Source organism: Pipistrellus hanaki, assembly GCF_964339955.1.
Source record: "Pipistrellus hanaki genome assembly, chromosome: 10".
In the NCBI taxonomy this organism is placed as follows: Eukaryota; Metazoa; Chordata; class Mammalia; order Chiroptera; family Vespertilionidae; genus Pipistrellus; species Pipistrellus hanaki.
In genome coordinates this window covers 7129234-7146191 of record NC_140512.1, presented here as the reverse complement: position 1 = coordinate 7146191, position 16958 = coordinate 7129234, and the positions used below count along the sequence as shown (strand labels likewise).

The 16958-nt window shown below is 48.5% G+C and overlaps 2 protein-coding genes across 5 annotated transcripts in view; one reads left to right on the top strand and one right to left on the bottom strand.

The window, feature by feature from the left end:
* Positions 1 to 16958, top strand: part of JAZF1 (JAZF zinc finger 1) — a 283712-nt gene that overhangs the window by 195195 nt on the left and 71559 nt on the right. The window lies entirely within an intron of this gene.
* Positions 4036 to 6223, bottom strand: LOC311628777 (neutral amino acid transporter B(0)-like). The gene has a single exon (XM_084896297.1). The coding sequence runs from the start codon at positions 6126 to 6128 to the stop codon at positions 4704 to 4706; it is 1425 nt and encodes a 474-aa protein (XP_084752423.1). The 5' UTR covers positions 6129 to 6223; the 3' UTR covers positions 4036 to 4703.

Below are 16958 nucleotides of genomic sequence, written 5' to 3'. Positions count from 1 at the left end.
TGCTTTTTATTCAACATAGTACTGGAAACCTTAGCAACAGCAATCAGTCAAGAAGAAAATATAAAAAGGCATCCAAATTAGAAAGGAGGAAGTAAAACTGCCATTATTCGCAGGTGACATGATATTGTACATAGAATATCCTAAAGGCACCATCAAATATAAGTGTAGCAGGATACAAAATTAACACCCAGAAATTGATGGCATTTTTATACACCAATAATGAATTCTCAGAAAGAGAAACAAACAAAAAAACAAAACAAAACAAAATCCCATTTACCACTGTAAGAAAATAATTTAAATATTTAGGAATACACTTACATGGCATTGAAAAAAAAAGGTCAAAGGTCAGAGGATGATATAAACAAGTGGAAGAATATACCATGTTCATAGATTGTTAGAATTAGCATCATTAAAATGTCCATTCTACCCAAGGCAATCTACAGATTCAATGCGATCCCTATTAAAATATCCATGACATATTTCACAGATCTAGAACAAGTACCCCAAATAACCACAGCAATCTTGAGAAAAGAGAACAAAGTTGGAGGGATCACAACACCCGATATGAAGTTATACTACAAAGCCACTGTGATCCAAAGAGCCTGGTTCTGGCACAAGAACAGGCATATAAATCAACTAGAGGCTCAGTGCATGAAATTTTTGCATGGATAGGGTCCCTAGAGGCTGTTGGCTGCCCGCCAGGGCCTTCTTTCCCTGGCTGCTGGCTGCTGGTGGGAGTATTCTTCCATTCTGCACCACTCCCTGGTGGTCAGTGCACATCATAGTGAGCAATCGAACTCCCAGTCGGTTGAACTCCCAAAGGAACACTTTGCATATTAGGCTTTTATATAGATTAGATAATAGATAGATAGATAGATAGATAGATAGATAGATAGATAGAACAGGACCCAGGAATCAACCCAAGCCATTACCCTTGACTAATATTTGACAAAAGAGTCCTAGCTGGGTTGGCTCAGTAGATAAAGCATCAGCCTGAGAATTGAAGGGTCCCAAGTTGGATTCCAGTTGGGCAAATGCCTGGGTTTTAGGCTCAATGCCAAAGGGGGCATGCAGGAGGCAGCTGATCAATGATTCTCTCATCATTGATGTTTCTAACTCTCTCTCTCTCCCTTTCCCTTCCTCTCTTAAATTAATAAAAATATATTTAAAAAATATATATATTTGACAAAGGATGCAAGAGCAAACAATGGAGTCAAGACAGTTTCTTCAACATGGAATCATTAAACAGAGTAAGGAATCTGGGACGGAAGGCGGTGGATGGTGGGTGGGTGGGAGGTAATAAATAAATAGGAATGAAAACAAAACAAAAATACAGTCCCTTCCTTAGTGGTTTTGGGAAAATTGGACATGTACATAACAAAAAAATGAAACCAGACCACCAACTTGCACCATACACAAGAATAAATTCAAAATGGATAAAAGACTTAATTGTAAGTCATGGAATCATAAAAATCCCAGAAGAAAATCTAGGTAGTAAAATCTCAGACATCCCTTGTAGCAATATGTTTGCTGATACATCTCCTAGAGCAGTGGTTTGCAAATCGCCGCTCACAAACCACATGGGGCTCTTTGGCCCCTTGAGTTTTTAGCAAAGGCCAGCTTAGGAGTACCCTAATTAAGTTAATAACAATGTACCTACCTATATAGTTTAAGTAAAATTTTGGTTTTCAAAAGAAATTTCAATCGTCGTACTGTTGATATTTGGATCTGTTGACTAATGAGTTTGCTGACCAATGTCCTAGGGCAAGGGAAACAAAGGAGAAAATAAACAAATGGGACTACATCAAAATAAAATAAAAACTTTGCACAGCAAAATATACCATCAGCAAAATGAAAAGGGAGCCCATGGTATGGGAGAACATATTTGCCAATGTTACATCTGATAAGGGGTTAATATCCAAAATATATAAGGGACTCATGCAACTTAACAAAAGGAAGATGAACAACCCAATAAAAAAGTGGGCAAAGGACCTAACTAGACATTACTCCAAAGTATACATAGAAATGGCCAAGAGACATATGAAAAAATGTTCAAAGTCACTAATCATCAGAGAGATGCAAATTCAAATGACAATGAGGTATCACTCACACCTGTCAGAATGGCTGCCATCAACAAATCAACAAATGACAAGTGCTTGAGAATGTGGAGAAAAGGGAACCTTAGTATATTGCTGGTAAAAATGCAGGCTTGTGCAGCCATTATGAAAAACAGTATTGAGTTTTCTCAAAATTAAATATGAAACTGCCATTTGACCCAGTGATTCCACTTCTAGGAATATAGCCTTAAGAAACTTGAAAGAATATATGCACCCCTATATTCATAGCAGTGCAATTTATAATAGCTAAGATCTGGTAAGAGCTCTAGTACCCATCAGTAGATGAGATGATATAAAAAAAAAAAAAAAAAAAAAAAAAGCTGTGGGCCATATACACCATGGAATACTATGTGAGAGAGTATGGATAGACCTGGAGAGTAAACGAAATAAGCCAGTCAGAGAAAGACCTCACTCATATGTGGAATCTAAAAAACCAAATAAACTGATGAACAAAACAGATTTAGAGACAGAGAAATGTGGAACAGAATGATGAATCTCAGAGGAAAGGCAGGGGAGGGGTGAATGGGAAGAGATTAACCGAAGAACTTATAAGCATACTAGAGGCCCAGTGCACAAAATTCATGCTCTGCGGGCAGATGGGGAGGATGTCTCTCAGGCCAGCCTGCACCCTCACCCAATCCATCTTAAATCGGCAGTCAGATATCCCTCTCACAATCCTGGACTGCTGGCTCCCAACAGCTCTCCTGCCTGCCAGCCTGATCACCCCCTAACCACTCCCCTGCCAGCCTGATCAACACCTAACTGCTTCCCTGCCTGCCTGATTGTCCCCAACTGCCCTCACCTGCTAGCCCAGAGGTTCCCAAACTTGTTTGTGCCGTAGACCCCTTGCCATGTTTTTCGGTTTTGGGTAGACCCCCTACTTACCTGATATTGATTTTTTTGTAAATTTCTAACTGTAGTGAAGTTTAGTGTTAAAATGTAATAAAAATAATGTACCTACTTTTCTCCGGCATTCTCAAACAAAATAACACTGATTCACTATAATTTGTATGATAAACTACCAGTTTATATTTTTTTAAATATTTTCTCAGCACTTTCCTATTCAAGATTCAGGAAACGAATGAACGTATTTTTCTCACATTCATATTTATAGAGTGACGAATTGAACAAGTCGGTGCAAGTTCGCGAAGCTTTGAGACAAAAATTGGCAAGAATGTTTACTGCGCGTATGCTTGTAACAAGATGATACTGGTATATCATTAATGTGCAGGTTTTTATCCTACAACTTACACAATTTTATAAACATATATAATAAATTTTTTACTTCATAGGTACTTTTATAAATAATTTATATGTTTTTATATTATAATATGATGTAAGTAAATAGGTACTATCAGTGTATGTTGAGATCCACTATCATGGACCCCCATTTTCATTTCATGGACCCCCAAATTTTTTTTTCGCTGACATAACCCTTGCAGGTTGTCATAGACCCCTGGGGGTAGATATAGACCACTTTGGGAATCACTGTGCTAGCCCAATAACCCCCAACTGCCTTCCCCTGCTGGCCCAGTCACCCCTAACTGCCCTCCCTACAGGCCTGGTTGCCCCCAACTGCCCTTTCCTGCCAGCCATCCTGTGGCAGCCATCTTTGACCACATGGGGGCGGCCATCTTGTGTGAGGGTTTGAAGGTCAATTTACACATTACCTCTTTATTAGATAGAATGCACATAACCCATGGACACAGACAATAGTGTGCTGAAGGCCTGAGGTAGTGCGGGGGGAGAGGGAGGGAGCAGGCTAGAAGGGGTCAATGTGGGGGTGGGGAGACACATTTATATAATACTTTCAACAATAAATATGATTTTTTTTTAATTGGCCTGCTGCCCTCCCATATTGGAGTAATGACTAGACCAACCATTTACTAAGCATATAAACAACCATTTACAACCTCAAGGACTGACACAGCCAAAACCCTCCTTTGCCTTTACAGTCACAATTCTTAGTCTGAATCTCTGTGTATCAATATAAGTGTGACTGAGGTTAAATAGCAACTTTAGAACTACTCTACTCGGTGGCTACAACAGTGGCTCCCATGTATGGCCCTTCCCCGGTCACTTAAGGAGATCTTTTTTATTTTTTTTAATACTTGACAATTTTATTGGTAAGAAAAAAAAAATGTCCTCTGGAGTGACAGCAGTGTTTGTGCTGTTTCCCCCTACCCAGAGTTCCCCACACAAATACACACACATGCATACACACACACAGCTACAAGCCACCAAAATAAATAGCAATGGAGCCGACACACATGGGAACATGCCATCCAAGAGGGCAGGATTCCATGTGGCGACCTGGATGAGGCATGGAGATGCTACTTCTCCATCTTGCTGTTTCCTAACTTTGGGTGGAGACAGGTGTTGAGGACCTGGGAGATTTGGGGAGACATTCATACCCACATACACACACATCCCAGTAGCAAGGCCTCCCAGATTTGGGTTTGGGGAGAGGTAGGTTGGGAAGGGAGGCTGGGGCCTTTGGCTCCCCAAAGCTTATGGGCAGGGCTTCCAGAGAACAAATTCATCCATGGATCCATCTCTCGCGATTTGAATACCCAAGGTGCCCCATTAGGGCACGGAATGTCTGACTGTGCTCTTCTTGGTGTAACTTTCTTTATGATATCTTGAGTAGCGTCTGAGGATCCGCATTGTATTTATACTGGTGCCACTCTCCTCCGGCATCAGCTGGGGCACTGGCTCTTCGACCTTGCTTCCATCCACCAGACGTTGGAGGACTCCCGCCCCAAAGGCGTCACCTTCCACGTTGATGACCGTACAGGTCCGGTCCACTAGCCAGTCCACAGCCAGGATCATGGAGAGGTCCACTGGCAGGTTGACTGCCTCGAGGATGATGGCCAGAGTGAGGACACCTCCAGCAGGGACCCCCGCGGTGCCCACGCTGGAGGCGGTGGCCGTGATCAAGATGGTGATGATCATGGCTACATCCAAGGGCCTCTGGTTGATCTGGGCGATGAACACCGCGGCCACACACTGGAAGAGGGCGGCTCCGTCCATGTTGACCGTGGCCCCGATGGGCAGGATGAAGCGGCAGATGTTCTTAGAGATGCCGTTCCTCTCCACGCACTGGATGGTCAGCGGCAACGTGGCGGAGCTGGAGGACGTGGCGAAGGCGGTGGCCAGCGCTGTCAGAAGGCCACACAGGAAGCGGTAGGGGTTCTTCCCGGTGAGGAGGAAGTACAGGAAGGGCAGCACCACGATCCCGTGGATGAGGTGGCCCAGGAGGATGCAGAGGAGGTATTTGCCCATACTGGAGAAGAGCTGCGTCACCTCCTCCATCTCGATGATCTTGCTGGCCACCAGGAACAGGATGCCCACCGGGGCGTACCACAAGATCCAGGAGACCATCACCATGGTGGCGTCGTTGAAAGAGTTGAAGAAGTTGATGACGACCTCCCCATCCGGCCCCAGCATCCGCAGGCACACGCCGAAGGCGATGGAGAACACCACCAGGCCCAGGATGTTCATGCTTTCCACCTGGCGCCCCACGGGCACCTTCATGGTGGTGCCGTGGAAGTCCTGGTCTTCGTAGTAGGTCGCGTACGAGCGGAAGGTGGCCGTCACCAGGTTGGAGGGGAAGAAATTCCTCAGGAGATCCAGGATGGAATCCAGCACGGACTTGCCCACGTCCTGCGTGGCGGCGGAGGTGTTGTTTTGCGTCCCGGCCAGGTCGGCGCCGGGCTCCAGAACGATGGCCAGGCCGATGCCCAGCATGCTCCCGAGCATCGTGGACGTCAGGAAGAAGAGCAGCGCGATGGAGCCCAGGCGGCCGAGCGCGGCGGGGTCCAGGCTGGCGCTGCCGCTGATGAGGCTGCACACCACCAGCGGCAGGATGACCAGGCGCAGCATGCGGAGCAGCAGCTCCCCGGGGAAGGCGAAGGCCGCCGCGTGCGAGGGGCCCATGGCGGCCGCGCCGCCCTGGGTGGACAGCGCCAGCCCCAGCAGCACGCCGCCCAGCGCGCACAGCATGGTCATCAGGAGCAGCAGGTTGGTGCGCAGGCAGTTGAGCACCGGGTTGCGGGGACGGCGGCTGCTGCTTTTCGTCCTTTCTGACCTCCGCCGGGGCGAGGGCTCCAGTCTAGACCCTTCGGGGGCTTCCCCCGGCGGGGGCGGGTCGGCCATCGCGGGGGGCGGGTCGGCCATCGCGGGGACCGGCCCAGGGCTTTCTCAGCGCCTCGGAGCAGAGAGAGAGCCGGGCGCCTGCCTAGGCCGAGGGCCCTGAGAGCCCAGAGTGGCCTAGCAGCCGGGGGGCTGGGGTTCCGAGGTCTGTGAGCTCACGGCGCCGCGTTCCAGGCCGTTGGAGAGGCGCTCCCGAGGGGATGGGCAGCGCCCCGGTTTCCGGTTTCCGGTTTCCGGTTTCCGGGTCCTGGGAGTGAGAAGGCGGGAGTGTCTCACGCTGGGGCCTGGGGTCCTGGGAGTTGCTGGCAGCGCAGATCCCTGATGGGCGCCTGGATCCCGGGTCCGGGAGGCGGGACCTGGGGTGCTTGGGTCCTGGAAGCAGAGGGTTCGGGAGTCTACGTGTGTGGGGGGCTTTCAAGGGAGCTCCAGCCGAAACCGGTTTGGTTCAGTGGCTAGAGTGTCGGCCTGCGGACTCAGGGGTCCCCGGGTTTGATTCCCATCAGGGGGCATGTACCTTGGTTGCTGGCACATCCCCAGTAGGGGGTGTGCAGGAGGCAGCTGATCAATGATTCTCTCTCACCGGTGTTTCTAACTCTATCCCTCTCCCTTCCTCTCTGTAAAAAATCAATAATTAATATATATATATATATATATATATATATATATATATATATTTTTTTTTTTTTTTTTCTTTTTTTTTTTTTTTTTTTTTTTTTTTAAGAAAGAAAAGAAAGGTCTCTGAGTTCCAGGCCAGTGCTTCTCAAAGTCAAACTACATACAAATCACATGGGACTGGGTGGAATCCAAGAGTCGTTATATGACAAGTACCCAGGCTATGCAGATACGGCTCATCCTGTACTGCTGATGAACCAGACCCCTGATGTGTGGTGCTTATTGCTCAGGAGAGCAGTGAGGAGCCTAAGAACGGGACAGGTGTACACAGACATGGTTGGGGAAGCAGTGGTCACTTTCAGAGAGGAAGAGGGGAAAGTGCTGAAAAGATCTGACCTGTCAGGGGCCCTCGAGCCCTGGGGCAGAGAGGGGAGTGCAGAAGGCTCTGCTGGTCTACATCAAGATCAGAAGTCAGGAGGAGCCGAACAGAAGGATTCTCAGTGAGGATAATCAGGAGAGCTTTTCAGAATCTAGAAAGTTCATGCTAGACTTCCCTGGATACTTTATGCACTAGCACTGACATAATTTTTTTTAATTTTATTGATTGTGGTATCACATAATTGTCCTCATCCCCCCATTCCCATCCCAAACCCTCCCCACATATGCCCCCACCCCCTGTTGTCCATGGCCTCTGGCTAGGCCCATATGCATGCACACAAGTCCTTCGGTTGATCTCTCCCCGTTACCCCACCCTCCCCTACTTTCCCTCTGAGGTTTGAGAGTGTGATCGCTGCTTCTCTTTCTCTGGGTCTGTTTTTGTTTATCAGTTTATGTTGTTCATTATTTCCTCTAGATGTGTGAGATCTTGTGATCCAAGAAATACCCTTGTAAGAAACGAAACTGAGATAAGCCATAATGGTTATGCTGAGAGGCAAATGAATCAGTCTGTAGTGAGTTCCTTTGTGGGCCAACAATTCTTTTGAGTCCCATAGAAGGATTCTCAATGGGGATAATCAGGAGAGCTTTTCCCAATCTAGAAAGTTCATGCTGGACTTCCCTGGATAGTTTATGCACTAGCGCTGACATAATGTTGTATAAAGCCAGGTCTCACACCCTCAATTCTGTTTAGAGTAGTTTCTTCTTGTTTTACTTGTTTTTCTAACTGTGAGCCCAGCAGCTGGATGTTTAAACTCTGGCCCTGGAAGATTTTTTTAAAGCTTTTTCCCCCCCCCCAGGGAAGTGTGGCTCAATGGTTGAGTGTCGACCTATAAACCAGGAGGTCGTGGTTTGATGCCCGGGTTGTAGGTCGTGCAGGAGGCAGCCCCTCAATGATTCTCTCTCATCATTGCTGTTTCTATGTCCCTCTCCCTTCCTCTCTGAAATCAAGAAAATATATTAAAAGAAAAAAAAAGCTTTTTTTTTTCAGTACCCCAAAAGTAACAGACTCAAAAATATTCCCAAAGATTTGAGATGGAAGGACTGTAGTCTTGTAGGTCTTATGATAGTTTTAGGGTGACATTGTTGACAATGCCTCGTGGGGAGGTGTCAAAGATCACTTCCTGAAATGCAAAGTGTAACAGTCCCATCATAGTTGGTGGTAGGGTTCCAAAAACGGGGTGTAGAGAAACAGAAATTAGGCAAGGGTTTCCTGCAGAGCCCAGGGACCCAAACTCTTTTTCAGCCCCTTGAAAAGACAGCGAGGACCCAAAATAGAAATGAAGCTCGCTGGGGCTGACTTGACTCACAGAGCTGAGGGCTTAACTGCTGACATGTGTTTTTACGGACATGGCTGCTAATGGAAACAGCTTCGGGCAAATGACAGCGCCCAAGGTTCTCGTGTGACCCCTGCACGATTTTTGGAGGAACGTGACTTTACCAAAAACAATAAATGAAGTCCTGCGGACATCCATATGCTTCAGGCAAGTTCAAGGAACTATTTTGTTGGCCTGAGACCAGGAGTGGGAAATAAATAGCAGGCGTAATTAATTTTTAAGATGTGGTCAACATTATAAAATGAAAATTGATAATAGCTGCTCAAATCTGGCATCTGCATACAAAACAAATTATAGTTCACCATTCAAGTCACAGTTTGTATATCGGATTACTTAATTTTTCAGTAGAAGTGTGTCGACAGGCATATTCTTCACAATCGGCAGTCGAATGGCAAACGGTTGATCCCCAGAGAAATAAGGGATCCGTCTGCAGGCAGGCACAGGCCTGTGGCTACCGAATACACTGTTGATTCAGCCTCAGAGCCACACTTTCCGATGAACGGGACTCATGCGTAGAGATGGATACAGAGGATACAAGCATGGCTGCCATAGCCCATCAGGTACATACATTGTGTTCCTTGTTCCTAAGTGTTCGGAGAGATTTAGTTCCCCCTGAAGTGTTCAGAGAGAGTTAAATGCCGCCGGACCATTAAGCTCTGCCCAGTGGAGCAATGATTTTCACACGCAGCTCGTCTGTAGAGGATGTGTTTCCATAGTTCCCGGAAACCTTGTGTGGAATGTAAATGCATGCTTAAGGACACACCAAGGAGGGAAGTGGTACCGAGTAATTTCCACATCAACACTGCACGGTGTCTTAGGAAGCAAAGGGAGTGTGCAAGTCAGGAGACAGACATAAGCCCTGGAGGTTTTATTCCCGGCTGAAATCCGGGTTCACCATGCCGGAACAAGGTGGTGAGAAGCTCGGGTGTGGCAAACTGGGCCGCTGTGGACCTGCCCTAGGGACCGTGCCGTGCACCGCACCCCAATGACACTTGGCAGCTCTCATCAAAGAGAACGTAGGCGCGCTCACTTTCTGGGGAAACAGCGAGGCCTCGTGAGGGGAGATGGAAGGAGAACCAGCCCACACACTGTTTATGAAACACTTGATTTACGCCCTCGTGGCACTGACTTGGCATCCTCTCGAGGGAAAGGCTTGCTTCCTGGTTTGCGATCATCTGTGAAGGAAGTCATAACGAGCCAGGCTCGAGGTGTCGGGGAAGAGGGGACACATGATTTGAGAAGGAAACGCTCGTGATCCTTTCTTCCATCTCCCCTCGCATCCCCCCGCGTGTGTTGCCCGGGGACCCTCATCTGGGCCTCGTTAGCCATCCAGCCACGCAGCATCTGGCTGAGTTAGTGGAGGTGCTGCCTGCCTTCCTTCCCCCCATGGTTCCCCAGAGGCCTATTGCCAGCTCTCCTGGGCATGGCTGCTAGGGACACGTCATTCGGCTGTCCCCAGACAGGGTGGATTCTCTGTCCTTTGTCCACAGGCCACGTGATCTGGATGGAAGAGATGTGAACGTGTGTATTTTAGGCATTCGCCTGGGATGGCGCCCTTCTAATCTGGGAAAATTCAGAACCGTTGCCGAGGAGGTTACTTCAAGTGACGCTTGGAACCCATGTCCAACTCCGGGTTATGGACAGGTCAGCCTGTGGAGGGCAGGTGAGGCAGGAAGGAGGAGACGAGCAGTGATGGCGTTTCCACTTAAAAAAGAAGGGCTGTGTGGGGTAAAAGCCAGGGGAGAAGAGGATGGTGCCCCCAAAATCACCACCAGAGGCTGAAAATGCTTGAGGTCCTGTGACGAGATAGAGCTCTCCTCACTCCTCACGTCCCTCCCCGCGGATAGACCGAGGCCTGCTTCACACTCAGCCCCTGCTCTGGGCTCTGTGGTGTGTCACAGCAGGCAGCCACAAGACACCAGTTATTCATTGTTCCTTTTCATTAAAACGCCACATAGCGGTGACACTCTCAGGCCAGTGTCAACCTCCCCGGCCCTTTCTGCTAGCAGCATCTGTCATAAAATACATCAGGAGGGGCCCCTCCTATTTTGGGAAGTGGGGGCCCTGGCTCTCAACTCCAGCCTGGGGACTGACACCTACCGGCTGTGGGATGTTGGGTAAGCCCTTTCCCCTACCCACACCATCTCCTGGTCTCCAGGGGGAAGGTGAGAAGAGAGTTACTGTTGGATTAAACCAGTGGTCGGCAAACTCATTAGTCAACAGAGCCAAGTATCAACAGTACAACGATTGAAATTTTTTTGAGAGCCAAATTTTTAAAACTTAAACTTCTTCTAACGCCGCTTCTTCAACATAGACTCGCCTAGGCCGTGGTATTTTGTGGAAGAGCCACACTCAAGAGGCCAAAGAGCCACGTGTGGCTCTCGAGCCGCAGTTTGCTGACCACGGGATTAATTAGTATAAAGCACTCCCGCAGTGACTGGCCTGGACTCAATGCTCAATTCAATCAACACCCCTTGTACCGTTACCAAGGCGGGTGCACAGTGTGTGCTTCGGGTAACCTTGGAGAAGTCTCATCCTGGGCTTTGAGTCGATTAGGGCGTTTGCACCTATAAGCCTGAGGCTGTGCTCATGGCCTCCAGCTCAGCTATTCTCCTTAGTTCTGACCATGGATGGTGAAGGAGGCAGGATTCATGGAAGACGTCGATCAGGGCGCATGGCCAGAGCTTCATGAGTGTTGCTGGTAGCATGTTACCTGCTCTCTTGGCCCTGGGAACAGAAATAGGCAAAGGGGGAGAAAGTTAACATATTCATCCCCCACTATGTGATGGCACCATGCTGGGTGTTGCTACACTTGGTACCTCTTAATCCTCACCCCCGCCCTCCCCATACCCCCTCAGTGAGGTGCACGGGGTCGGCACCATTTTCCAGCTGAAGTGATTTATTCAAGTCACAGCAAGTAAGTGACAGTGCTGAAATTGAACTCAGATTTGATCCCAGCCGCCCTGAAATATTGTAGACTCTTGCAATTCCGTGTCTCCACCTCTCCCGCCCCCGCGTTCCCTCCTGTGGGTCATGCATACGCTGGCGTAAATTTCAAAAGCAGCTCGTTCTTCCTGCTGGACAGGCCATAAGTAAGATGCATCGTAATTAGCCATGTCTGATTGACCTCCTGTTGTCCTAAGCGGTAGCCCCTAATTGTCCGGTGGTGGGGGTTTTGCTGTGGCTAGTTTCATCATCTTGACAGCTTGCTAATAAAAGGTCACCCCAGGTACAGAAGCGCTCTGATTTACATATGGCAAGTACAAGGGCATTATGGGAAGTCAGCATCTAAGGTAGGCCTGCGCATTTGTTGCTATCGACACCCATGCTGAGATTCCATAATTGACAAGAAATGCTATTATTAAGCAGATCTGTTGAGATAATTAGCACTCCGGGTTGCATTTTTAATCGGACTTGAATCAGATAATTTATCACAGCAGTAGCAAGCTGTCAGGGCCACACAATAAATACTCATTAAGGCTGAATAAAGATTAACGGTGGGCTGAAAGAAAATTAGGCCACACGGTAACATTTGATTGCGATATTTACAGTGCTAATTTGGGCTGATATTGGCAAAAAGATCAGATCCCCAAATGGAGCTCGTTTATGAAGGAAGAGGTGAGGAGATGCTATGTTGAGATGGCCTGAGCGGGAATGTTTTCAAAACTCGAAATCTTACTCCTAATTGATGCCTCCCCCACCACCAATAAAAATAAAAAAAATTTTTTTTTGGAAGGCTCATTTGGCGCAGCTGTTCCAGGAGCCTTGGTACCTCTGCATGAAGAAGGTGACAACGCTAAACGGAGAAATTGTGCCTCTGGAAGGCGTGCCTAATTTGCTAACATTAGTCAGATACTGTACTTTTAATTTCATGCAACCCGCTTGTCTCCGCTTCATACATGGGCAGTTTATGGCACTTCACGTTAATTAGAAACACCTACCATTAAACACAGGCAGCGTCTTTAAAGGGAAAGGGAAGCCATTTCAGCCCACTGTATTCCCAGGCCAAGACATTTATGTACTTGCTGATAATTTACAGTACACTAAAGATAGGGGAGCAAATGAGAGCATTAGTATTTATGAATACAGTAAATTATGTTGACAAACCCAGTGTGAAAGGTCAGATCCAGAATCCACAGCAAATGTGCAGTTTGTTTATCAGGCGCAGAGGCTTGGGTTTTCACAGAAAACAAATGTCAAGGGCTGCCACGTTGGTGTGAAACCCCTCTGAGGACCCACGGCCCAGGCAGCTGCTGGAGCGTGCCCCGCACCGGGACCAGCAGTCAGTGGCTGGTGTGGGCCATCCTGGCCCCGGGGTGCTGTCATCAGACGTGAGGGATCTCGGCCACGTTGCTGCCAGCATCAGAGAGCCTTTGTGAAAAGCCTGCTCTGCTTGGCTGTCATTCTCTGTAGGAAGATGTAGGTGAACCCCTACAACAGAGAGAGCTTGTGCACTGCGTACAGGAATCACGCTGCCAAAGTAAAATGGATTAGAGCGAAACAGGCAATCGGAGGTGGGTCTGGGTCACCAAGGGCATGCAAGGTGGTGACGGGACCAGGACGAAGGGTGTCTGAGGCATCGGGAGGTCAGGAGCAGCTGGGGGAGCTGGTCCTGAGGGCAGGCAGCGGAGAGGCGAGAGGTGTGAAGGCGTTGGGTGGCCGGGCAGGAAGGTGTCGCCTCTTCCATCAGCCTCACAAGGAGCTTAACCAAATAAACACTGAAGAGCACTTTGTTCTTCAGTGTTCCTGGGTTCATTGCGAATGGCACAGACAAGGGGCCCTCAGAGTGGGGGCAGTGTTCCGTGACAAGCTGGTGAGCGGCAGACAGGGGGACCAGGGCAGGGCTCAGCCTTCCTCTCCCGGGGGACCCTGGGAGCTGCTCCCGGCCATCCCACTGGGGGGCCTAACCCGCCCTGCAGTGTGACCCTCCGCCTGCCTCGGTCCTCAGATCCCTAGGCAACTCTGGGTTCTCATTGGTGGCCATAGAATAAGCTTTCTCCCTTCGCTGGAAAGGGATGGGGCAATTACAGGCAAAAAGGAAAAACAACCCCCAATTCTCATTTGCTCATCTCAGCAAACATAGCATGTAGACCTGTGATGGGAACGCAGGGACGAAAGCCGGTCTGAGTCCTCAGCCAAGGTTCTCAGGAAGGTGGGAGACAGGCCAGTAAGGCACTGTGTAACAGGTCCTGTGGCTAGTGACAGAAGTGAGAAAGTCAACATCCGGGTTGCTGCTGGCAAGGGGGCAGCAGCCTGTGGCCTCACCCACGGGGCCAGCCCACCTCTAAAAGGCCGTCTTAGTGCTTTGCCTAAGCCTGCTCGGTGCTGAAACTGCCATCAGAAGGACGTGGAGGGGAACGAGAGGCCGAGGTGAACCGGCCGTGAGGACAGGGCCCAGGGCCATCTGCTCAGGGACGCACAGCCCGCCCCCTCTCTCAGGCCCAGCGCCCTGGGGCCTGGCTGGCCGCTCCCCGAGTCCTGGGGCCAAGGCAGTTCCTGGGAACTGGACCCTGGCAATAAGTGAGGCTTTCTCTCCTCTCCTGCTCTCCTCTGTCTCACTATTTCCCTCCTGGTTCTCAGTCCTTACCCAGCCCCCAAGCTACTCTGCCCACCTCCTTTGGCTCAGCTCCCTCTCCGCTCACCTCTGCTAAGCGATGAGCTGATAACGGAAGAGTTCTCTTCCTCCCGGGAACCTTGGTGTTTTTAAAGCACTGGATCCCCGATAAACAAACAGCTCCCCAGGTCCCCACGCAATGAATCTCTAACTGAAGCATGTCGTTGGTGTATTTTGGAGTGGAAAGGTCTGCTCTGTGCTCCCCAAACCACATGGCACAGCCAGCTGCCGCTTGGCTCTGCAACACTGGGGCGTTTGAGAGCCACGGCCCCGGCGTCTGGTTTTCACTGAGGTGAAAGAGGCAGCGTGCCACGGTGGAAACGAGTGAGACGCGCTCCCCGCGCAGGGGCAGAAATTGGTTTTTCAGGTCTTTAAAAAAGCATCGTTAAAAGCAACCACACAGCTATTAACAATAACAGCTGCTGTTTATGGAGCACTTACTGCCAGGCCCTGTTCAAAGCACTCTGTGTTGTATTAATCCGTTTAATCCTCACATCTGTATGAACCCCATTTCACAGGTGAGCTAACTAAGGCACAGAGATGTATGGCATGCCCAGGGCTGTAGCTCCAGTGAGAGGCAAAGCAGAGATTAACATGCTCTGACTCTCCATGGAGGCTCAGTAGCAAAGAGCTGCTGCTGTATATACAGGCCAAGGAGCCAGGACCGAGAAACAAGTTTTCAGAGGATTTTAACATGAACACAGCTGCCTTGGGGTAGGGTTTCAGGAAAGAGTTAATGTTGGAAAGTTAAGAGCGAAATGAGCCATGCTCCTATGTACAATGTCACCTAGACTTCCTAAAGAGAAAAAGATATAAAATAGCAAGGTTAAGTCCTGGCCAGTTTGGTTCAGTGGCTAGAGCCATCGGCTTGTAAATCAAAGGGTCATGGGTTCAATTCCTTGTCAAGAGCACATACCTCTGTTGCAGGCTCCATCCCCTGCCCTGGTCAAAGTGCAAATGGGAGGCAACCAATCAATATATGTGTCTCTCTCACCCCACTTCCCCTTTCCCCTTCACTCTCTCTTAAAAAATCAATGGAAAAATATGTTTAGGACTAGTGCCTTGGGTGAGGAGATATATATATATGTATATGTATGTATATATCAAGGTTCACTTGAGGATGCATACTGCCTTTCATTCCAACAAATAAAAATGAAACTTGGGCCCTGGCCAGATGGTTCAGCTGGTCAGAGCATTGTCCAAACAGCAAAAGGTTGCAGGTTTGATTCCTGGTCAGAACACAGACCTAGGTTGCAGGTTTGACACCTGGTCTGGACATGTGAGAGAGGCAACTGATTGATGGTTCTCTCCCCGCCCTCCCCCCCCCCTCTTCTCTCTCTCTAAAAAATCAGTAAAGGAGCATATCATCAGTTAAGGATTTAAAAACAAACACAAGTTTTAGTGGACAGGCCTATTCAGTCAGGTGTATGAGATTTCCTAATGGAGGATGCAAAGCTTTTTCATAGCATATTGATTGTATTGTTATATACCCATAAAAACAAGAGGGAATACTGATTACCTAATTTTGTTTCTTATTTGTATGCAGTAAACCTATTCTACTGTTTTTTTTTGTTTTTTGTTTTTTGTTTTAGTGTTTTCAATGTAGCAATTTATTTTCTAATTAGTACATATGCTCTTGGAAGAGAAGGATCATATTTTGCTTGCCTCTCAGCAGACCAGAACACGAGTCTGTCACGGAAGCATCCTAAAGGCAGACATTCAACAGCAACAAAAGTAGTTGCTGCCTTTATGGAGTATCGACTTTACACCTCATTTCATCCTCACAACAGCCCAATGGAGTAGGCATCCTGTTGGTCCCATTTCTCAGTTCAGGGAAGCAGGCCAGGCTGGGCTGAGCAGTGTGCACAAGGCTGTCGGGCAAGTGGGGTTTCATACTTTGCCTGAAGTTCCTCTCCTGCAGTCCTTAACCATTAAGCTCGCCTGCTTCCTTGTGGACTAAATGGCTTGGGTACAAGAGTTTTCTTCCTAATGCCCAGGTCTTTGGGTCCAGAGGATGTATACCCAGAAAGGGAAGTTGGCCAGGCTTTAGCAACTCTAGTTGACACCCAACAATAAGCGCATGAAGACAGCCTGCCACCAGTGGCAAAGCCTCCCCCTGAGATTTTGGAATGAGTCACATGCTCGTCTAGGAAAACAAGCAGAGCAAAACTGAATGTTGGGACAGGAAAGCCCGGACACCTATGTAACTTGCTGTGTAATGGGATCCTTGAACTCAGAGTTACCAGGCATGACGTGATTACAGATATTTGGCTATGATTAAAGCAGGGGATGTTATGAGCATGTGTTTAGCTAAAGCACGCGGTTCATTCTGGAGGGGATAGTAAACAGGGACTCTTCCGTAAGAGCCAATGAATGAGAACACGTGAACAGCAAGGCTGGGCTTGGGGGCCGTCCTAGACCATCAGCAAGCGGGATCGGTCGTCAGGGTGGGCGTGGGAGTACGTTTTACTCTTCACCGCCTTTCCCCGTTATCAGTCTCGTAAACAAGTGGACACAGTAAGATGAAAGCCTCCATAATCTTTCAGGAAAACTTGGTACCTGAGCCTGTGCATTGGCTATAAACCAAGCAACATGCAAAGGGCCCGTGCTGAGCTTTCTTTAGAGAGTGCATAAATGTGCAAATAAAACAGAAAGCACTGTTGAGTAGCAGTAACTCAACATTTATAC

What these genes read in the sequence shown, in the direction of transcription:
- LOC311628777 (XM_084896297.1), bottom strand. Translation starts at nt 6,128, where the DNA reads ATGACCATGCTGTGCGCGCTGGGCGGCGTGCTGCTGGGGCTGGCGCTG.